This window comes from Nipponia nippon, unplaced genomic scaffold, assembly GCF_047370975.1.
Source record: "Nipponia nippon isolate SJK-2023a ecotype South Korea unplaced genomic scaffold, ASM4737097v1 scaffold_6, whole genome shotgun sequence".
Lineage (NCBI taxonomy): Eukaryota > Metazoa > Chordata > Aves > Pelecaniformes > Threskiornithidae > Nipponia > Nipponia nippon.
In genome coordinates this window covers 80,837,631-80,860,480 of record NW_028262380.1, presented here as the reverse complement: position 1 = coordinate 80,860,480, position 22,850 = coordinate 80,837,631, and the positions used below count along the sequence as shown (strand labels likewise).

The 22,850-nt window shown below is 53.4% G+C and overlaps 1 protein-coding gene and 1 long non-coding RNA gene across 5 annotated transcripts; one reads left to right on the top strand and one right to left on the bottom strand.

The window, feature by feature from the left end:
* The first annotated feature begins 997 nt into the window (after positions 1 to 997).
* Positions 998 to 14,460, top strand: PARM1 (prostate androgen-regulated mucin-like protein 1). Of its 4 annotated transcripts, XM_087737932.1 has the most exons (6): positions 1,039 to 1,109; positions 6,930 to 7,058; positions 11,153 to 11,262; positions 12,060 to 12,758; positions 13,505 to 13,583; positions 14,179 to 14,460. In XM_087737932.1, exons 3-6 carry the CDS (start codon positions 11,220 to 11,222, stop codon positions 14,261 to 14,263), a joined length of 906 nt encoding a protein of 301 aa, XP_087594058.1. In that variant the 5' UTR covers positions 1,039 to 1,109; positions 6,930 to 7,058; positions 11,153 to 11,219; the 3' UTR covers positions 14,264 to 14,460. The 4 variants fall into 4 exon arrangements, with proteins under 4 accessions (XP_087594056.1, XP_087594058.1, XP_087594057.1 ...); XM_087737931.1 differs by lacking the exons at positions 1,039 to 1,109; positions 6,930 to 7,058 and adding an exon at positions 9,232 to 9,256; XM_087737933.1 differs by lacking the exons at positions 1,039 to 1,109; positions 6,930 to 7,058 and adding an exon at positions 9,651 to 9,667.
* LOC148051609 (uncharacterized) lies at positions 1,813 to 22,556 on the bottom strand. The gene is made up of 4 exons (XR_015700110.1): positions 22,387 to 22,556; positions 10,593 to 10,720; positions 5,817 to 5,843; positions 1,813 to 4,814 (listed from the first exon to the last, which is right to left on the bottom strand). It is a non-coding gene; the product is annotated as an uncharacterized LOC148051609 (long non-coding RNA).
* Positions 22,557 to 22,850: the final 294 nt, after the last annotated feature.

Below are 22,850 nucleotides of genomic sequence, written 5' to 3'. Positions count from 1 at the left end.
GGCAGCCGGCGTTCCGGCCGTTCCAGAAACACCAGCTGACTTGGATTTTGTGTCCTGCTGTTTTAGGCCCGGAGCCAGGATCTGTCCCGAGAAAACACCACACAATGCAACAGAATAGATGGCTGCATAACCCCAGTTAAAGATAGCTCAGCCACGGCCCGGGTGCGATGACATCCTTTTCCATAGCGAGTGTGCGAAAGCCCAGAGAGGATGAGTTCAGCCTGAAAATATTTCACCTGCAGCAAAGCGCTTTCCAGAAGGGAAGAGGTAAAAAAATGGCGCTCGTACCTCCCGCTGCGCCATAGGGGTCTCCTGCTGCGTCCTTTGGGCACTGGGAGCTGCATTTTGGGAGCTGTTCCCACCGTGGAAAGGCAGGGCCCTGGCTGCCTGGCTCTGGCCTGGCTCCCCTCGATGCACGTACCCGGGGTGGCCCCCCCCACGGGCCCCGGACCCCGCGGACGTGGCAGGTGATGCTCGGCCGTGAGGGCAGGCAGGGGCAACCCCATCCAGCCATGGCAGGAGAGGGTCCCGTGGCCCCCCGCGGGAGGAGGGGTGCCCTGGCCAGGCGCACACAGCATTTATTGCTTTAAAAGCATAAAGTTCAGGCAGGGGCCGGCGTGGCCCTGAGGAAGGAGAGGGGCAAGGGGCAGTGCCACCAGGCACCCGCCCGATGCCAGCGGCTGGGACAAGAGCACCCTATGCCTGCTGACGATGCCCCGCGCTTGGGGCTGGGTCCTGGCGCGGTGCTCAGCACCCAGTACCGGTGCCGGGTACCCAGCGCCTCACCCCAGGGCAGGGCGCTTGGTGTCACCACCCCATCCCAGTGCCCGCTACCCTACGGCCAGTCCCTGGTACCCACTGCTGCTGCTCTATACCCAGCATCCCATACCCGGAGCTCCCTCCCGGAGCCCCGCCGCCGTCGCCGGTACCGGTAGGTGCCGCTGTGCTCCCGGCGCTGGAGCGGGGCGGCGGAGGCGGCGGCGGGGGCCGGAGCGGGGCGGGCAGCGGGGCCGGGCGGTTCGTCCCTCCCGCCGCGGCTGCCAGCGCCGCCGGCACCATGGGCTGCTGCTGCCGCCTCCTCTTCCTCGCCCTCCTCCTCCTCCCGGCAGGTAAGCGCTCACCACCGGGCTGGGGAAGGGGGTACCGGAGGTGGGGGGGGGGGGGTTACCGGTAGCAGGGACCCCCGCTGCCGGGCTGGGAGCGATGCGATGGGGACGAGGGGCAAGGGGACAGCCCGTAGAGGGGTCCCCAGTTGGGTCCCCGGCTGGCCTGAAGTCGGGGAGCAGGAGGACAACTTCAGGGGACCACCAGCATCTCCTTGCGGGCAGCCCCCCTGCCCCGGCTGGAGCTCACCCCCAGCCTCGCATCCCCCTTCCCAGCACCGTCCCTGCTTTGAAGGAGCTTTTATTGCTCGCCCCGGCCTTGAGCCGAGGCTCCTGCACAGCCAGCACCTGCCGCTTTCCCTGACCTCGAGGCATCTCCCTCCCCAGCAGTATCAACCTCCCCATTTCACAGAAACACCCAATTTGATCTCTTTCCCCCACTAAGACAGTCAGAGGAGACAGTTCAGCCCCTGGCCGGTGCAACAGCGAGCACTTCCAAACGACAGCACACGCAGGTTATGCCTCCACCCAGGCTGGGTTTTTAATAAACACCACCAAAAGCTGCTTGCTCAGGAACACGACAAACACTTGCATAACCGAGCGACCAGGGATGCGCACAAGGAGAAATACATCGGGGAAAGCTGTTGTTATTAAATTGCTGTCGGCGCGCGGCAGAGCAGGGTGAGGTTTTGAGGTCCCTGTGAAAGCCTGCAGCCACGTCCCCAAAACAGCAACCGGGGAGGCCACGTCTGCAGGAGCAGCAAACCATCATCCTGGACCGCATCGGCTTGTGGGAGATCTTCCCCGGTTAAGCGACCCCGCTAATGCAAGAGGAGGGAAAGCTGGCTAAATCCTTCGCCTTGTAAGGGGGGAGTTTGCCAACAAGCTCGTTTTTGTACTTTCCAAGCAAGTGCATTTGGGAGGGATGGGGATGAACCTACATTTTGCTCCGCAAGGGTGCTGGGGATGCCGCTCTCCTCCTTCACGGGCTTCTGCCTGGCCCCGATTTGGCCACCGCCTTGGCGAGCCGCTCGACAGCGACCAGCCTCTGCTGGGAGTCAGCCCTCGGCCGCTTTGGGGTCGGGAGGTGGGTTCTTCTCAGCACCCGGGACAAACCCAAAGCTGTTCCCACGACCGTCCCTCTCTAAAGCACCAATGCCAGCGGGGCTTGGCAGAAGAGCCGGGAAAGATTTCCCTGGAGCACGGTCCCATTGCTCCCGGGCTGCTCCCAAACACCCCCAAGTCTTTTGGATGCTTTCTACAACTTTTTTTTTCCCCATAGAAATAATACTTAAAAATATATATATTTATCACCCGTGAGAAAGCAAAAAGCAAGATTTAAATATCCTTCGAGCTCATTCTTTGTGACTTAGTGATAGAAAGGACGTCACTGGGCAGGAATAAATTAAGGCTGGCCTTGCCTGGCCACATAATGCAATAATAGCATCTCTGACAAGGAAGTTTTTATCTTATTATGACTTCTTACTCTGGATACAAATTCGAACGTGCTTTGCTTTCCTGACACGATGCCTGCCCCCTGTACAAACACGGGGTTGCTGCGGCCCCAAGCCTGCTTTCCCCTTTAGCAATTTGCCCTGCTCCCCAGCCAGCAGCTGAGACATTTTAACCACCTGCAAGAGGCAGGTTTCAGCTTTAAAGGCTTTGGGTGCTTCTGCAAGGAGCCTCTGGGGAGAAAAAGGTGCTTTTTGGGGGCCTTGGAGCCTGGCACCACGGGCTGCTTTGAGCTGCCACGGAGGAGACGAAGCTCTGAGCACTCCTGGCCCCGCTCCCCCATACGTGAGCTGACAGGCAGAGGAGATGAGTAATTAATTGTCCCCTCTCCCAGCCCAAATGAGCAAGCAACAGCTTCAGCCTCTAATACCAGAGGACGCTCAGAAGTTCCTCTGCTGAACCCAATTGCTTCCCCTCCTGGGCTCTGATGGGGCTGCTGCTTGTTGAAAGCTGCACCTCGCAGTAATTATCAGCTAGCCAGGAAGATGATTTAGCTGGTGTGTTGTCCCTTGGGCAGAGCTGCTGTTTGTAACACACCTGGCTGGCTCGAGAGCCACATCCAACGTATCCGCCTGGGAAAATGTATTGTGAGGGGCCTTGAGCCCAGCTGCACGGGCAGGCAGGTCCGTCTGCCAGCCCAAAGAGCTGACAAACGGTTTCCCCTCCCATGGTGCAACATTCCAGGGAAATAAGCACAGCATAACACATATTTGCATGTTTCAAAAATATAACATGCAATATATCTAAAGTATTTTTTATTCAAATCAAGCAAACATTTTGGAAAGAGCTGGTGCTGTAAACTACTGCTGTTAATGAAGGCGAAGCTCACACCAAGAGAAAAAGCTCCCACACTGGCCAGCGATCGGCTAAAGCCACCATGTGAGGTGACAGCCTGCCAACACATGCCGAGGGGGGCACAGGGCCCCGCCAGCCAGGGGCTTTCTGAGAACACAGGGGCTTTCCCCCCCAGGTCCTCATCAGACACCTCTGGCTGCGTGGGTTGACCAGTAGCCACAGGTTGCTTTGTCACTCTCAGAACAAGAAAAACCTCTCTAACAATTCCTCTTCATCTTCTTTTCTGCTACAATTCCATTGCAACTTCAGGATCAAGTGTTTCATGAGTCAAATAATTAAGCAACACTCGGCACAAGGAGGAAACATCATGTTTTCTTTGCACAGAGAGTGGTGTGGCCACCCAACTCCGCAGCTGCTGTGAAGGGTGGGTTTGTTGTGCAACCAACATCCCTTGCTGCTGGATCTGGACATTAGGGCAGATGCTTGCCTGAGGAGGACTTGGACACCCACTCCAGGCTTTCCCCAGGCAAGGAAGGAGCTGGTCAGAGGGACCATGCAGCATGCAGGCAACATCTTTATTTAAAAAGTTGGCGTTATCATTTTTAGCTGGAAAGAGGAAAGACTGCAGGATGGCAAAGCTGTCCGCCTGGTTCTTCAAGAGCAATCTGCCTGCAATAGCTTTCCTTAGGGTCTGAAAAGGGTGCAAGAGCAAGCCAGGCCCCCATGTGAGCTCCTTCCTCCCATGCAAAAGCCTGGGGAAGAGCAGCTGCTGCCAAACCAAGCCATAACCCACCACCCAGTGAAGACCTCACTTGGAGCCTCTCCTTGCCAGCTTGCCCAAAGCTCTCAACTTTACATGTTCATCCACATGGATTTTGCTCTTGCCTTTTGCAAAAGTCAGGCCACGCATCCACAGGAGATGCTGGTACAAGCCTACATCCAGGGAGGTGGATACTGATGGGTTTGCTCAGCAGCAACCCCAGGGGGGCTGCCTCCTCAGGGAGGGCTGCCTCGGGACATCCCCAGGGTGCCCTGGCCAGCTGCATGTTTAGGACAGCCTCTCCGCAGGGATGGGGCCTCTGGATGGTGAGGGACACATGGAGACAGCACGCTGGTTTCCATTGCGTAGCTATTTCTCTTAACTACAGAAAGCTCCAGGCTTCAGAGCAATTAGACCTAGACCACTTAACAACCGTGCAGCAGTAGAAAACCAATCACGCAGGAAGCCAGCTTGGCTCGCCAGTAAATCAGAGCCACTGCAGATTTATTTGATCTGACGGCCTTGAGCTTCTTTATGCAGTTATTGGATAGCTTTCTTTTACCTGTTGATGTTTCTGGCCCCAGGTTTTCTCACTTGCTTTCTTCTTTCTCTCACACCTGGTTGTACACCATCACCACCAGAACCTGGCATTGAAAAAAGAAAGGTGATACAGCAGGAGCCAAGCAGGCAGCAAAGAAGCAGCACATCACCCAGGGGCATTCCTGCTGCTGCTGGCATTATCTGTCACCAGCATTCGCATGCAGTGCTGGAGCTCTGCTACAGACCTGGAGAGCCACCACATTGGCCCTGGTTTACTCATTGAAGCTCAACAGCAGCTAGAGATGTCCCCAGGAGTTACTATTTCCCAGTACCAACCCAAGTGGGTACTCCCCCTGGGATAGCGTAGAAACCTTGCTGGGTCTGAGACAGAGGTTAGACCCTGCAGAGCTACTCCCAGACCACCCCATCATCCTGATTTCTTGGGGATAACGAGGTAGGGCTCTGCAACAGTGCCCTGGAAGGGCAGAGACTGAAGTTCAAAGCCCCAGACACAGACCACATTATCCCTCTTCCTTCTCCCATGTAAGTACAGAGCCTCATCAGGTACTTGTTTACTGCAGACAGGGCCCTCCAACCAAAGAGGAGAAAAATTAACAACCCCAAAGCCCAAATTAAAAGGTGACAGAAAAGGTGAGGCAGCTCAGTGCTGAACAGCTTGAAAAACAAGTTGAACACAAAGCAAAAACCAGTTTTATTTAGTTTGAGCCACCACAAGGAGACCTTTTGCCTTCCACAGCTACACACTGCCAGTTTTATAACTAAGAACCAATAACAGAATAAAAGTTACACCTGAGCATGAACAAAGGGGAAGGGAACTGCAGCAAAACAGCACAAGGTACAGGAATACTCAGCCACAGAAACTAAGAACAAGCCAATGAGGTCATGAACAGGGAACCCTCACCCTATATTTAAACAAACCGCTTTACTGCTCTGAAATAAAGCAACACATGTTGCAGGACCTAAGGAGTCAGAACTACTCTAACAGCATTACTTGGTGAAACCCAGCATAATACAGGAGCTGTGAAAAGTCAAAAAAGGTTGTGCACTCCCAAACACATCACCCACAGTGAGCTGCAGCAGCTTACCTTGCCTATTAGAGTCCAGTTGGCCCCCTAAAAAAGATAAAAAAACAGCTTATGCCTACACACATACTTTCCCTCATTAATACTATCATTTGTAATTAATTATCCATAAAGTTCTTCCATACTTTTAGCAATATTGTACAAGAAGGACACCCCTCCAGCCACCAGCTTTTATGTCGGAGCCCCCAAGTGTGCTAACAGCCCCTACTCACCCTGATGAGCCTCACCTGGGACCCCCACCCACGCACCCTCTGCCCATTGGGCTGGGACCTCTATTTAAGCTCAGGCTCACAGCTTAGCTTCTTATTTCAGCTTTGTGGTGTATGTATACCTTTATGGTTTGGGGTGGTTCTTGGGTTTGTGTTGTGGGTTTGTAGGTTGTCTCTAATCTATTCTTTTTTTTCATGGCCTATGTTGTGATGGTGTTTCTAATTTTTTTTTTTGTGTTCATCCTGAACTTCATGTATTGCTTCATCTTGAGCAAAGGATGGGGCTGTATCAGCATCATTCTTTACCTACTTGAGATAGGTCTTGTGGGTATGTAGTGAGGTTAGTATGGACTTGTGCTTCAAAAAATAATATATATAGGTACGGTCTTTCTTGTATACTTCTGTTAGTACCTGCCCTAGAAGCAGCTGCTGAGCTGGCATAAAAAGTGGTACCCAACCTTGGTGCAAGAGTACAGTATGCTGTGGGTGCCCAATAGAGCTCCTTGATCAAATGGGTTATTTTTTTCTGTTGTTATATTTCCTTTTCAGAAAGGGTGGTTAGATTCCTTGTGTAAGTACAGTCAGGACAAGTTGCTGGGAGGGAGAAGAAATTATAACAATTCTACGGAAACTTTTATTATCAATGGGGTCTTGGCTGATAGAGAAGCATCATCCACTGTAGTTGGGGTATGGGTGCCTTAGCTCAGACTGAGAGCAGGCATGTGGTGTGTGGGTTAAGTCATTTTGATTTTCTGGTAGTTATATCAGATGTGATGAGTCATGAAGCTCGTTAAAAGCTCTATCTCTGCCTTATCAGTGGATGTTTGTTTGCTGTGGCATGGTTGCTTCATCTGATGTCATTCACTTGGGCTGGAGATGTTCTCTTGTTTTTTATACTGCATTTCAGCTGACAGAACGATTTAAAAGCTTGCTGCAATTGCTTCTGGAGTGCCTGGGAAGCGCATTGCTGGAGAGGCTGCCAGGTCAGGTGGCTGTTTCCCAAGCAGAGCACAGGAAGACTTCAGCTTCTGCAAGGGTGAGACCTCCACCTTTGTGTGGCTTGCAGAAGCCAGGAGAACAGCGTGCAAATAGGAGGGAGGTAATCCATCAAGGGGATGGTTCATTCCTTGGGTTGGCACGTAATTAAGGTTAATGTTCCTTAAGAGCAAGATATTTTAATTAAAGGGTTTTGAGTTCCTTTTCTTGCCTGTTTCCCATACTCCTAGGGAAGACAACCTACAAAAAGGACCTTTCAAGCTCATGTGGGGCTGGAAAGTGTGACACTACTGTCTTCTTAGGCAGTTCCCTTGTCCTGGCAGTCCCCTGCCTGCCTCTGCCTGGAGCTGGATTCTAGGAGGGTGGTCAACTGCCTTAAGTGAATTAAATAAGCAAATTCCTCAGGGCTGAACTATGCTTGGCTTTCTTTGATAGCTAACATCCTTCAGGCCCTCTGACAGCCCCTGTTGGAGTTTCTTAGCCTAGGAAGTCATGCAGTCCCAAAACAAGTTTTCTAGTATTTTTTGTCCCATATTCCAGTGTACTGCTCTGGTTCCTGGTTACAGCTGCAGCTCCTACAGACCAGGTGTTGGAGAAACAAGGAAGCCACCACCTTGGCTTTTCTTTGTGTTTTTGGATGTGTCGGTAGAGGACTGGGCTTGCAGACAAGCTGGGTGCTCTTTTGGCCACCCAGCTCCCTGGGGACAGGCAGCACCCACCTGCAGGGCAAGCTAGCCATGAGCTGGGTGATGTGGCATGAGGACAAGTCGAGCTATCAGCAAAGGGGTCCCTCAGCCAGGTCCTTGTTGTCTCTTCATCCTAACTTGGTTCAGAAGCAGCCTGCGTTGCCTCTGGGATCCTGGCTGGGCTTTTCCTGGGGTGCCAAGGGGCACAGCCTGTGTGTGATGGGGTGATGTGCTGGGGGTGAGAGCTGGACCCCAGGGCAGTTGCTGGTTCCCAGATCACCCGATGGAGGTGATGACTCGGGGGAACAAGAGGGTAGCAGAGGGCTGGCACAGGCAGGGTTTGCTAGCAGAGATTAATACAGAGCTATTGATCTGGAAACCAAAGCCTGGCTGGCAATGACCATGCAGGGGGAGACAGAGGAAATCAGGGCTGAGCTGTGTGCTGCCTTGGGCTGTGCTTGCTCTCCTGGGAAATGGCCCTGTGACTTGTGACCTGCTTGGCTGGGAGTGCTCAGCCAGTGGCCAAGGATTGTTCCAGTTTTGTCTCATCCTCTGAATTTACACCACTTAGATATTATTGGAAACTTCCCGACTCATCCTGGCTAGCTGTATTGCCAGCTTTTTGAGGTCACTATCAATTTGCCTTCAAAGTTCAAGCAGATCATGAGAGCTCTGCTGACCCAAAGCATGAGCGAGCAACATGGGACGCCAGGGTGGCTTTGCAGAGAGGTGGTAAGCTGCCTGTGTCCAAGAGAGACTGGAAGCATCTACATTTATAGAGAAGTAATAAACTTCCAAGGTGCTACCAGCCCTGGGAAGGTCCTGCTGTGCTTAATGTAACCAGCACGTTGTGGCAGGCTGTCTGCTACCTGTTGGAGAAGTTGCGCATCTGAAATGACAAGTTGTGATGGAGGAAGGATTGTTTAACAGAACTATAGGTAGATGTTGAACCCTGATCTGAAGAACACCAAGGGTGAAGGGGTGCTCAGTCTGGGTTTGTCAGCACTTCCAGCCCCCTCTGCTACCACATGGCACCTGATTTCTGCCCTGGCTTAGCTATCTCTAGTGCACACCTCTTAAAACAGTTGATAAGTGCTCTCCTCACTTGTTTTAGCATGAGCTAAAACTACTCTTGGCAATGCAATGTCAGGTCAGCTGGGCAACTTCAGGCAGCGTTGCAGAGGTTGAGGGGTTTGCTGTTGCGATAGCACTTGCGTGATGATGCCTTGCATTGCTCCTGATGGGGGAGGCTGACTTGGTGTTGGTGTAGCTTGTGTGTGTGGGAAATAATCCAATTAACTGAGGTCAGAAGTGTGGGGAGGCTGATGGAGCTGGGGCAGGGCATGTTGGGCCACAGTACTTGGGTTCTTCGCTCCTGCCTTGATATCAGCTTGTGTTGCTGATATGCCTTTCTACCCGTGCATCTCCGAAGTAGACCCTCTGCTCTCTGGCAGAGACCGTGCCTCTTCTTGTGGAAGACCCAGGATGGCTGCATGGTGTTAAATCCTTGAGAAAGTCCCTGCTGCTCAGTGCTCTTTGTGAATCCAACAAGGTTTTTCGTGTCCCACCCTTGGCTGTGAAAACCAGCGGGCTGTGCTCTCCTGGGGTTGTGGCTGATGGCACCTTCAGCTCTTGTGATGTGGGAGGTTGTGGATTAACAGTACCTGCTAGGAATAGCACTTGTACAGTCTTTCACTTAAAAAAGGAGACGCGGTTTTGGCTGTCTCCCTTCTTTGTACTCTGCCACCTGCCCCCCAAGTGAGTGTGTTGGGAAGACTGTATAGGATGCTTCAACCTGGTTAGGAAAGGGCAAGGGGGGTATAAGTGTAAAAGCAAAAAGGGCAAAAATCAACCACTTGAACCTCAGTCTCAACATTTTGAAGAGGCAAGTTCTTGCAGCTTGTTTCTGGCTACTGGAAGGCGTGTACCAAATGGTGTTGATCCCTAACAGATGTTGCTGCAGGTGCTTTGCAGGTCCCACCACACTGGCATGAGACCTGGCACTTGCTGCCTGTGGCGCATCAATGTGGAGAGCTATGCAAGGGGGTGGAGCGGCACAGGGAATACTTGGTTTTGTGGAGTTGCAGTACTTGACCTGAGCAAGGGAGCCACCAGCCTCTGCAGGAGGAGGGGACAGGATTAGTGGGGACTCATCAAGTTTGCTGGATGGAGCCAGTGCTGTAGGCAGGCTTTGCCCTGGTGAGATGCTGTGGGTGAAGCCAAGCTGCGAAAAGCAAGGCGTTCATCTGAACTAATGGCCTTAAAGCTCAGGATTATCATGGGAATGCAGCTCAAGTTTGCATGCCAGTAACTCCCAGGTATTAACTAGGAAGCCTGAGATGTAGAGGTCTTGGGATGAGGAGACACCCGAGTGCCCTGTTGACAGCAGAAGCTTTACAGGAGCCTGGTATGCTTTGGAAAGCTGGGAAGGAGGAGATGGGATGTCTGGGTGCTTCCCTGCTGCTGTGGTTAGGCTGGGTCTGGAAACCATAGGTGCTAAGCCATGTGGTTTATTCAGTAACCAGACTTCAGCTTGTTGTCCATCTCCTCTCTCTTATCTGAAGGTCTATCAGCCTTGTGCCTCAGCACACTGAGAGCCTGTGGAGGGTGAAAGCTCAGAGGCATCCCTAAGTGCCTGTCCCTGGGGGAAGAGCAGCCATGGCCTCAGTCACACCTCCCATACCCTCCTGCTTGGAAACGGGGTCCATCACAGGGCTATCTACAGTGCCAGGAAAAAAATTTTGGGTCATGTGTGCCAGGGACTTGGTCTCCTAAATGCCTTGGGCTCTAGTAGAAGCGATGCCCGGGAACTGGTTTTAAATCCCTGGCCAAGCATGTGTTTGCAGCTTCTTGACAGAAAATGGCTTTGTGAAAGATCTGCTACCCACCCAGTGCTTGCTGCAGTGAGCTGGAGGTCCTTAGCTGAGATGTCCCTTCTGCTGTCCTCCTCCACTGAAGATGTGCAGGTTGAGTGAAGCCGTATTAGACATCTGCAGCCTTCTGTTTGCACTGATGGCTGAAAACACCCAAAAAAGATGGTTTAGTGAGTCCCTGCTCACTGATGCTGCATCCCACAATTTCCAAACACAAGCGCTAAGTGTTTCCATCCCTCCTTCAGCATGAGGTGCTGTCTGTGTCCGGGGAGCCTCGCGGCTCTCCGGGGTGCTCAGTGGTGAGGGGCTTTGCTGTGTTGCATGACCCCTGTTCCCAAATTCCAGTCCTTCCCATGCCACTGTTTCTTGGTGCAGCTTTATGTGCAATGAGAGTCGTGTGGTGGGCCAGCAACACCTCTGTCCCATCTAAAACATCTCTGGTGCAGGTTGGGTCTGTTCTTGCTACCTTGGGTGTCACCTGCATGGGTGGTGTTTCAGTTTGACTTTGGGGGGAGAGCAGATTTGGCTGTGGTGGTTGACAATATCTCCTTGGGGGGTGGCTTGGTGATGGGAAGGCTTATGTGCCCAGCAGCGATGCCCAGCTGTGTATGATCTGCAAGCTCCGGTTCATAAAGAGCTGCCATGATAGCTGTCTGTGCTCCCACTGCTCTTGTTTCTCACTTAGGTAAGCACCAAGCTCCCGTCTTGAGTTGAGGTGGGAGCTTGGCTTCAGGGTTCCCACAAAATCAGCCTTTTAAGTGTTTTTTTGTCCTCCATGCTCATATAATTAGTTCATGGTGGCTTGTTAGTGATGGAGCAAGCTGTTGCTCTTCCCAGTGCTGGGTTTGGGATGCTCTGGGGGTGTAAATAAACGAATGCGTGGGAATAAAATTCCCTCCCCATGTCACTTAGTGTTGGCATGTTCTTCCCTTCGTCAAACCGTGCTGAGGGAGCTAGCTGTTAGTGCTGGCCCAGTGCTGAGTTTAGCCCTGGAGAATAGAAGGAGGGGGGGGAAAAAGCCCCAGCTGTCTGCTGGTGGGGATAGAGGAAAAAATGACTCATCTTCATGCGAAGAAATGGAGACGAATGAATGCACAAGGAGATGGGGGGAGAGGAGAAAGAGGTGTCTTGTGTTATCATTCCCAGCTGTGCGGTGGCTGCTGCTGAGGAGGAGCTTGCTCCCCTGCTGCTTTGCTGTCTGCTGGGAGGAGATGCTGGGAAGATGGAGGGGGGGGCTGGGGATGGGGGGGGATCCCAGCCTTGGGGAAAAATGGTGCTGATCCATGCTGGAGCAACTGGTCTGGTGTAAACCTCACTTCTAGCTACACAAAGATATTTACCATCTCTCTATTTTAGATGGCTCTCAGCATTTTAAAAATAAACTTATTTCCAGGTTCACTCCCAAACCATTTAGTGTTCACCCAAACCCCAGGCTGCCTGAAGGATTTCCCTGTTATTCATGCTTCTTTGTCTCACTCCTAGGCCTGGGTGATGACTCCACAGCATTGCCCCTCGTTCCCACCAGACCTCCCTTCCCCTCGGAGGGGATCCCAACAGGGCCGAGCTCCAGGGATGCAGCTGTCCCCACACCAGCTCCTGGCCAGCCCTTGCTGCCCATGTCCACGGGACCTGCTGGAGACAGGGCGTCGTCCGGGCCGGCGGAGGGGGATGGTCGCAATACCACCACCCACATGGCGCCACTGTCCCCTGCTCCTGCCTCTGTCACAGTGAACTCCGTCACCACGGCCTCCATCACTGTAACAGACAGCCCATCCGTAGCTTCCAGCTCGGTGCCACCAACCTTGGAGACAGCCCCAGGTCTTCGGACAGCAAATACTGCCAGCTTGGCAAGAGGCGTGATGGATTTGGGGGCAGCTCCCAGCCCCATAGGTATACCTGCATCCTCCTCCTCCATCCCCACCAGCGATCCATACTCATCCCCTGGGATGGTTTTGTCCCCAACGCCTGTCCTCATGAGCCCTGGCACCACCCAGCTACCAGCGCAGACCAAGGACGTCCCTTCCCTGGGGACGCTGTCCATGATGTCAAGCCTGGCCATGGAGCCAACGTCCCCCTCAGTGACTGGGATGAGCCCCACCGCAGCCGAGGCCACGGCCACTGGCAAAACCACCCTCTCCACCGGAGTCACCATGGAAGAGGTCCCACGTGCCTTGAGCGCAGGTGAGCACCGCTGCTCTCCGTATGCATATACAGACATAACATCAACCTCAAGGTGCTTCGATGAGAGGGGCAGACCCCTCAAATTGTAAAGGAAGAGGTGGTCAACTTTCTGATGGCACCATCCAGCAAAAGCTGAGCTTTCCTGGGGGAGCCTATATCATCTGCTCCATCAGTGGAGACAAGGAGGTGTAGATACCAAACCTCAGCTGCCTGGAGATGTGAATAAAATCCTTAGTTGCAATTTTGACGTGAAACACTTAAGGATGAGAGGCAACAAGTGCCTGAATGGTGGGTGCAGCCTGAGTTAGGAAGATGTAGGTTTTTCTTCTCCCTCCTGGAGACCTCGCTTAGCTTTCACTTACCCTCTTCTGCAAGCTCAGATAGCTTAAAAGCACTTTATAAGGCCAGAGAAGGGAGGGATCTGGAGCATTTTCTAGCCTTGGCTCAGCAAGAAATGCTGCCTGGTGCTGGGAGGAGCATCAAGGAGCAAGTCCATAGTCCTCAAGCAAAGCCCAGCTGTGTTTTATCTCAAATCCACCTGCCCTGCCTTTATAGGAAGGCAAAAATACAGGGGTGCCCATTATCCTCCACAGGAGCTTTGGGAAGCATTGAGGGAATGTTCCCCCCCTGCCAGAGATGGCTGGCATGGGTGTATCGGGAGCAGCCGGGGTATGGGGTGGGTGCTATGGGGCTGGGACTCAGGGGGTGCTGACCACTGCATTTTCTGATGGACCCTCCCTCCACAGGGAGCATCGTGGCCATAACTGTGACGGTCATCGTGGTGGTGGTGCTGGTTTTCGGGGCGGCAGCGTACCTCAAGATCAGGTAAGGCTGTTTTTTGAGGTATTTGAGCCACGGCCCCCCCTGAGGCTGCAGCCCCTCTCGCCGTCGCAAGGGCGATGCGCAGGGGCAAAGCCCTGGGGAGATGCTGTCCCCAAGCCCAGCGGGCCAATGTGCAGCCTCTAGTCCCAGCGCAGCTGTGTTTTCTACAACATCTACATTGAAAAGCAGTGTTTCTCTTCCTCATTTTACAACAGCCTCACTCAAATGCCGGAGATGCTGTTAAGCATAGTCATAACCAGTAATTATCCCTAGGGCAAGCTGCTGCCACAGGTCTTGCTGTGACTTAGACAATAAACAGCAGCACGGCCCAGCGCTGAGCATCTGTAATGAGGCTTTGCTGACAACTGAGATGAGCCAAGGTCTTGTTTTAATTTCCTGGTATGTCCTGGTCTGTTTTAACGGGGGCAAAACCCTGCCTGGGCTTAGTTTCTGTCCTGGTGCTTCTTGCTATAATATCCCAAAGCTCAACCTGGTGAGGGCTTGCATGTAACTTTTTTTTTTTTCCACCCTATGGTAAAATAACTAGTAAACCCCCAAGGCAACCGGTAACGCCGGATGGTTTGCTTTCCCCTGGCAGGCACTCCTCCTACGGCAGGCTTTTGGATGACCACGACTACGGCTCCTGGGGCAACTACAACAACCCTCTCTATGACGACTCCTAGCAGGGATGAGGGAAAGAAAAAAAAAAACACCTTAATTTATAAGCGCTTCTGCAGCAGAGCATCCGCTGTCGAGGAGATGCCCGGGTGCTGTGTCATGCTGCGGGCAGGATTATGGCGGGTCTGGCGGATGACAGGCAACTGGAGGGTGGGCCTGCAGCACCCACAATAAACCTGAATTTCGGCCTTTGCGTAGGAAACTCTGGGTCCTGGGGTACGTTGGCCACTCGGTTTGTAGGCAAGGGAATGCAAATTCCCCAGGGGGAAGGGATGGGGGAGGTAAAGGGAGAGGATGGAGATTCAGCCACTGCGTCCTTAGAAACGCTGCTGCCCCACGGCTTGGGGAGGGACACGGAGGCTGCTGAGGCAGAGCTGGCAGCGTGCAGGGGTCTCCCATGCTTTCACGTGTCCCTTCCTCCAAAGTCACCTCCCTGCATGACCCTGCTGTGAAATCCTTTGCCTTGCCTTGCTGGGGACCGTGAGCAGTTGAGAGGCTGCTCCATCACTGCTCCCTTTCTTTTCCTGCAGGTGCTTCGGCACAGAAGCTTGTCATTTCATTTTTTTTATTTGTGGTTCCCGCCCCCCCCCCCCCCCCCCAAACACAGTCCAGGAGCCTGTGGGAAGGTGCATTGACCACCCACGCTCCTGGGCTGAGAGGTGCCCCATTTTACATATGTGGGTGCTTGCTCCACAGCTTTATTTTTAATCCTTGAAAAACTTGGCTGCTAAAATGCAGTGAAGTGTTTTATTGTTTTGGTTTTTTTTTTTTAAATCCCTATTTTATGTGTTCAGCTTCTGATGCATGAAGCTGGGGGGTGGCTGATGGCAGGGCTGGTTTGGGGCGGGGGGGGCATGCTCACCCCAGCCCCTGTCCCCTCACTCGGCCGCTTCTGCCTCTGGCTAAATCCCCTGGCAATGAAAAGCAAAGCCCTCAGCCTGCCTGACCTTGATGATAAATAAATTGGCAGTAAATGATGCTGAAAAGGTGTGGGGCATCCCAGCAAACCCCCAGAGCTGGTCACCATCACCCTGGAGGCTGCGGATCGGCTGCTTCCCGCAGAGCCTGGGGAAGCTGGGGGCACGACTGCATTTCTGGGGAAGGCAGCGGCACCCCTGTGCAGGTAGAGCTGTGACAGTTTGCAGCATTTTATGTCCCTGCTCTTAATTACTGACTTGTTCTTGCATGAGGTTCATCAGGCTACCCTCCACGATACCTCTTTGCTAAAGCTGAAGCCTTGAAGCAGCAGGACGTTTGCTGCTAGACGGAGGGCGACCAAAAAGAAGCCACTGTTCCCTATGGGAAGCAAACAGGTGAGGCAGCAGAGGCTCGAGCTGCCATCTCGCCCGAAACACAGGCATTGGTTTGCTGTGGGTTAATCAGCTGGGGAAACAGGCTCTGCCGTTTGTCCTGGCTGCTAAACGAAGCGTCCCGGGGAACATCAAAGCTCGGGGCGTTTGCATGATTGCTTCCTGCAACAGATGCATCATCTCTCGATTTTCATCAAGCGAGCGTAATAAGTGCGGCCGGCACCGTAACAGCCACCTGAAAAGGTCAGGAGAAATGAGGACATCTCCTCTAGGTCCGCTCCCCAAAAGGAAATGCAATCAGGATGCATTTTCCTTTTCCTTCCTAGCCTTTTTTAGCCTCTTCAGTGGCCGTTCCCGTCACCTCCCTTTTTATGTTAGCGTTGGGCGGGTGGCTGAAGCCTGGCTCAACAGCGAGACTTCAGTGCAGGATTTGCTGGCACTAAGCCGTGGATACCGAGCTGTTCATTACCCTCTTTTAGTTCAAATGGGGTAGAAATGGAGAATAACGCAGTGAACGGTTGTTGCACCTTCAAACCACAGCCAGCCTGGGAAACCGGTGGGGCTGGGAGCATATATGGGGTGAGATTTATGGTAGGACTGCTCTGTATCCCACTCGCCCTCTTCCCTGGTCAGCATCCTGCCAGTCGCTAGTGATTCCCACCGGGTTCTGGAGAGACGGGATGCATTTAGGGAGGCAGGGGAAGAGAGGGGAATGCGATGCCAGGGTAGGAAGCACCATTGGCAGCACAGGCTCTAAGGATGCTCGGGATGAGCAAAACTCTCTTTCGCCTTTTTGGCAGCCAAGAAGCAGCAAATTAGGCCACCGCGGCTAAGAAAAACCACGGAATAAGTAAACAAAAACCCCACCCTTTTGCTTTTGAAATAAACTAGACGGTGCGGTGCCGCACTCGCCCTCCCCGAAATCACGCAGGAAAGGCTCTCCCTCGGCACTACCAGCAAGAAGCCGCCCACTGGGGAGTCTGTCCACTTTAAAACCCCACCTGAGTGGGGTTCAATATTGCCCAGCAACAGCAAAGAGCAGGCGTTAAAAAAAAAAAACCACCCCAAACTATTAAAAAAATCACTCACTTTGCTCAACCGCTGCTGCTAAAATAAGCGAGGGAATAAAGGGAGAGGAAAAGGCATCGCCTTCACTTAAAAAAAATATAATCCCCAGGAGAATAAATTCCTTTTTCACGAAGGAGAAAAGAAATCGGGTGTCATCTCCTGCAGGACACTGTGAGTTTCTAGCAGGGAGGCTTGGCCAAGAAATTAAACCAGACCTCAACAGCGTGGGCTAATTTCACGTGCAAATTCACACTTCATCTCCGCCTCAGTGGCAAAAACCAGAGATGCTGTCTCGTCCCCAGCTCCGCGAGGCTGGCACGTGGGGTCCGCTTTCCTTTTCAACCCTACGCTTGGATGCTTAAAATGAATAAATCTCTTGCCTACTATGTGAGGAAGAGGCCATACGTATTTTTGGGGATATCCCGGGGTGAAAAGAGATTCCTCGCTTCCCGCAAGAGCCGGGGACCAGAAACCATCCCCAGTGCCTTTTCTTTGCTCCCCGGCATGGTGTAAGCAGCAAGGCAAAGCCTCTGCCCTAAAGCACTCACCTAACAGGTAAGGTTAAAGGAGAAAGGATGGACATCCCACCTCCCGGCACGGCTCAAGCCTCCCAGCCCATCACCCGAGCCTCAGGCCTGCGGAAGGCCAGGCGCACCCCACTGAAGCGGAGACCCTCATCGGGGTGCCCTCTCCCCTGCAGCCGGCCGGGAGCCTTTCTGAAGACATTTACACAGCACCTGAGCTTCAGCCTTGTTTTTCCCCCTGGTGAAAAAGGGCTTCTTGCAAAATAATTGCTTGTATTTTTGAATGGCGCTCGCTGCTGTGGGTAGAGAGGAAGGCGTGAGGACGTTACCCGCCGACTCCAAGCAGCAAATCGTAAATGAATAAATCACATTTGTTCCCATAGTTTGGAAACCGCCGAAAACAGCAGGCTGGGATATGTGCTGCGGTACCGCCCCTGCGACTCAGAGCATCCTCCTTAAAATGAAAGGGGTAAGCGAAGCTGAGCCAGGCTCCCAGCTCGGGGCCAAAACCAGCTGGGGAAGGGCTTGCCAGGCTGGGTACTGCAGGATGCGTCCCAGAAAGCTCCAAGGCATCGCTGGGTGAAACCTGGCATCGCTTTGGATAAAAGCTACCGGGGCAGAGGCGTGAGGGAGATGCAGAGATGCCCCAACTGCCCACACGAGGATGGTGCAAGTCAGCTCTCTGCACCGCCGCAGGGATGTTAAATACGTCGCTTTGCAAAGATTAAAGAGCTGGGAGTTATTTCAGATAGCTCCATGTACAGTCCAGGCTCTCCCCAAGACATGCCGGCCGCTCCACTGAACCCCGCCAGCCCCATCACAGCCTGCCCGCCCAGAAACCTGCAGCCAAATTCAGCTGCCTGCTGGATTTGGGGACTTCAGGGTAGAATCAGAGCATCACAGAATGCTTTGGGATGGAAGGGGCCTTTCCAGGCCATCCAGTCCAACCCCCTGCCATGGGCAGGGACATCTTCAACCAGATCAGGTTGCTCAGAGCCCCGTCCAGCCTGGCCTTGAATGTTTCCAAGGGTGGGGCATCTCCCACCTCTCTGGGCAACCTGGGCCAGTGTTTCACCACCCTCAGCATGAAAATTTTTTTCCTTGTGCTTAGTCTAAATCTACCCTCCTTTAGTTTAAAACCATTACCCCTTGTCCTATCGCAGCAGACCTTGCTCAAAAGACTATCCCCATCTTTCTTGTAGGCCCCATTTAAGTGTTGAAAGGCCACAATAAGGTCTCCCCGCAGCCTTCTCTTCTCCAGGCTGAACACCCCCAGCACTCTCAGCCTGTCCTCACAGCAGAGGTGCTCCAGCCCTCTGACCATTTCGGTGGCCTCCTCTGGCCCCACTCCAACAGCTCCATGTCCTTCCCGTGCTGGGGACCCCCGAGCTGGAGGCAGGGCTCCAGGGGGGTCTCCCCAGAGCGGAGCAGAGGGGCAGAATCCCCTCCCTCGCCCCGCTGCCCACGCTGCGGGGGATGCAGCCCAGGAGACGCTTGGCTTGCTGGGCTGCGAGAACGCATTGCCGGCTCACGTCCAGCTTTTCATCTACCTGTGCCCCCAAGCCCTTCTCCTCAGGGCTGCTCTCCATCCCTTCATCCCCCCGCCTGTACTGATACCGGGGATTGCCCCGACCCAGGTGCAGGACCTTGCACTTGGCCTTGTTGAACCCCATGAGGTTCACACGAGTCCACCTCTCCAGCCTGTCCAGGTCCCTCTGGATGGCATCCCGTCCCTCCGGCGTGTCACCTGCACCGCTCAGCTTGGTGGCATCTGCAAACTTGCTGAGGGTGCACTCGATCCCGCTGTCTGTGTCATTGATGAAGATATTGAACAGCGCTGGCCCCAGAACGGACCCCTGAGGGACACCACTTGTCACCTTTCTCCATCTGGACATCGAGCCATTGACCACTACCCTCTGGATGTGACCATCCAGCCAGTTTGCTATCCACCGAACAGTCCACCCATGAAATCCATATCCTTCTAATTTAGAGAGAAGGATATTGTGGGGGACCATGTCAAAGGCCTTACAGAAATCCAGATAGACTTCAGTCCAGATAGGGTACCGGGAGATCGGGTCTGCTGGAGGAAGGATGCTGTGCGGGCAGCTCTGATACGGGGCAGAGGGAGCTGGTGCTGAGACCGCACCGAGGGCTTTCCTGGGTGACCACACCATGGATACACCAGCCTTTATATTTCATTTATTCATAACGCGTCCGCCTGCGACACGGATAATGCGGTTGTGTCTACAGCACTGTGTGCCAGCAAGGGCCGAGGCGTAAGACAGCCTAAAAAGTAACAGATGCACTTGCCAAGTGGCAAAAGCGCTTTATTATGGAGAGTGATGCCGTCAAAGGGAGGACGCCCGTGTTCAAGGCGATGGCTGTGAACACCCCGCTCATCTTCCCACCTCCGACCCGCCAGCTTACCCAGGGATTTCTGTCCTCCCACAGTACTATAGCAGGGAAGAAGGGGAAAAAAAAACCTGCCAGGAAATGCCATAAAAATCAAGACTTTCTTTTTTTCTTCTCTTTTTTTTTAAAAAAAGATGAGGAAAACTCTCTGCCACAGGCTTGTTTTATTTACAAAAATAGCAACCCCCCATTTTTCCCCAAAGGCTTCCCCCCTCCCCCCCTTTGGCTCAATTTCATCTCAGAGATATTTTATTTATATAGAAAAAAATAGTTCACATAGCTCCGTGCAGAACATCCCATTCCGGCGGCCTTTCAGGCAGCAGCAGAGCCTGGCAGCAGCCCTGCGGATGACGTGATCCCTCTCCAGGTCTCCTGCCTGGTCCCCCCCGGAGAGCCGGCAGCCTGCTTTTATCACCATATCCAGGCTCCGTCTGGCCTCACTAACTGTGCTTTTGTTTTGCTTTTTTGTCAATATGCTAATATCTCATCAACGTGTTTCCAAGTGTCATCTTCTCAGACTCTTGGTGGAATTAATGGAGTAAGTATTAATGACTTATTAGCAGAGACAGCTCTTGGTTGCAGCCTCCAGGAGCAATAATGCTCGTTAGATAAAGTAATTAACCCCCAGGTGAGAGCAGGGCACACAGCAGCTCAGACCAGAGCTGAAGGCATCGCCTTGTCCTTGCACCGCACGTTCCTACAGCTCCAGCCTCCAACAAGTGACTTCCCGCCAAAAACCCACCGGCAAGTTTGCAACGCAAGGACCAAACGTCACTGAATTTTCTTCCGTAGCCCATTTAGCGCACGCCGCTGGGTTGCTGTCGTCTTTGGATGCCGCTCCTGTTCAAAGGTCATTTCTCAAGTACCAGGCAGCTCAGAACAACCCTCTCCTTCAGCTCTCATGGCTCACAACTACCTCCAATAAAACCACTTGGCCTTCAGCCCATTCAACTCATCTTCCTGGATGCTATAGAAAGATTTGTGCATTTTTATTTTTAGCTCTTTTTTTTTTTTTTCCTACCCCTCTGGATTGGTTGAGCAGAGATGACGCTTCGGTTCCCAAGGTTTAAACAGAGAAAAAAACATGTTCCAACCCCAGAAAAAAATAAGTAAACATCTTGTCAGCAAAACACCTTCTCCCTCTCCTGCTATACCTCGTGCTAGAGGATTTGAAGCTCAAACCGGAGCACCAGCGAGAGCCTGGGAGGGCTCTCCCATCCCATCAGGGTCCCAGCAAGCCAGCCTGGACCTACCTCCCCCGTCGACCTCAAAGGTGAAGGGAAAGCCCAAGCTGGACTGGACAGGGTCCTCACCCCAGGAAAAGCTTGCAGCAACCCATCATTGTAAGCCTCTTGAGGTGGAGGTGAAGCCGGCTCAGTGTTATCAGCCAAGAGCAGCCTCAGATGCCCAACACAAGCTAAGGCCCAGCTGGGGAGGTCTTCTCCTCCCCATTGCCCCAGCACGCCCAGGGCAGGGCAAAGGGCTGAGCTTTGGCAAGCAAACACCAGCTCTGCCTGGGTCAAGGGACACAACCAAGAGCCATCGGCCTCTGGTGGGACTTCACCCTTGGGTCAGCAACCTCCCAAAGGCGTGCTGGAGCCCACCCACCATCCCGCCACCTCCACCTCTCCCAAAGGCCACCGCCGCTCGCCAGCAGCTACAAACAGCCAGGAGCTCCAGCTGTTTCATTTCTTACTCTATTTTGCCAACAAAACTACTTGCCAGCACAACCAGAAAAATAAGTGTTGAAGGCCTAACCGTTTCTCACAAGTCTTCAGCTCATCCATTATTTTGCAACTATTTCACAGGTTTAGAGAGGTGTTTTTTTCCACAGAGCACCCAGACTTCTTCCACCCACCCTATCCCATCTGCTCAGCCGGGCAGCAGCTATGTTACAGGGACCTGGACTTGCAACTCCATCAGCCCCAAGGGACTCCTGTCCTCAAAAGCTGTAGGAGATGAGCGAGAGGAGGCAAGTGGGGGGGCCAGCACCCCAAGATCCCTCTGAGGCTCTGCTCCAGCCTCCGCCGCCCAGACAGGAGCCAGCTCCTTGCAAAAGATACAGGAATCGATTCAGGCATCAGAGAGCAACTATTCCACCACCGTGTAAAGTGACAAGTTACATGTCCCATGTGCAAACTCCCCCCCAACTCCAGCTGGGACCATCGAGGAGAAAAAGCAAGGAAATCACCCTGTTTTCAACACGGAGGTCCTGGCACACCCTTGGGCTGAGCCAGCCCTGCTTGGAGCTGGAGAGACAGATGCTCTGCTAGCCCTCCGAGTTATAAATAGCACGACATGATGAGCCGTTCCCTAATTGCGTTCCTTCCAGTTGGAAAGGAAAAAAAGATGGTTTCTCTGCAGCCAGGCAGGGGCAAGACATCAGCCTCAGCCCCAGGGCTCTTCTGCTGCGGGACAGAGGTTTTTAAGTGTGCACAAGCAAGGGGAAGCCTGCACAGCTTCAGGGAAGGGTCTTCTCCCACCCAAGAGGTGGGGGCCAGCAGCAGAGCGCTCCCTGCCTTTCCCCAAGCCCTCCCAGGGACGCAGATCGAAAACACAAGCTGCTGCTGCTTCAGTGGAGCTTAGGGTTGAGTTTCACAGCCACTGCCACCAGCTGAGCATCCGCCAGCTCTGCGGGACCACCCCAGCACCCCTCCAGCTCCAGCCTTGCACCCACACACCCATCCCCGGGCACGCAGCCAGCTTGAGAGGAGCCCCTGGGAGGGGAAGGCTGTACAGCAGGTTTAATATGCAATACCCCTACTTCACCCCCAAATGATGTTATTGGACCCAAAGGCAGCAGACCACACTTACCTGCTTTCTGCCAGCGAGCCAAGAACCACACTAGAGTCATGAAACCCATCCTTCCAGCCCAAAGGTGGGGATCCCCTTTCCCCACTGCTCCTGAGCCATCACCCTGCACCTTCCGGCAGGGATGGAGGGCTCAGCCGAGCCCCCCGGTCCTGCATCGCTCTGCTCCTTGCCTTAACAAGTCCCTCTCCCGAGTTTTGCATACTTCGGCAGGCCTTGGCTTTATTAATAGCTCCGCTGACCTTGTTTGTGCCTGCGGCCCTTGCGCCTGCTGGAACACCACATTTTTCCCACAAGGCAGCGATAATCCTATCTGCTCCTGCTTTTTCTCTGCACCGACCAGCGAGGCTTGATTTCGGGTGGCAGGCAGCGTGGGAGCTTGCTGCTGTGCCCTGCAGCGTTAAGGACAGCTTTGCAGCAGCTCCCTTAGCCAGTGGGCAAGCCCTGGCCAAGCCACCACGCTGCCT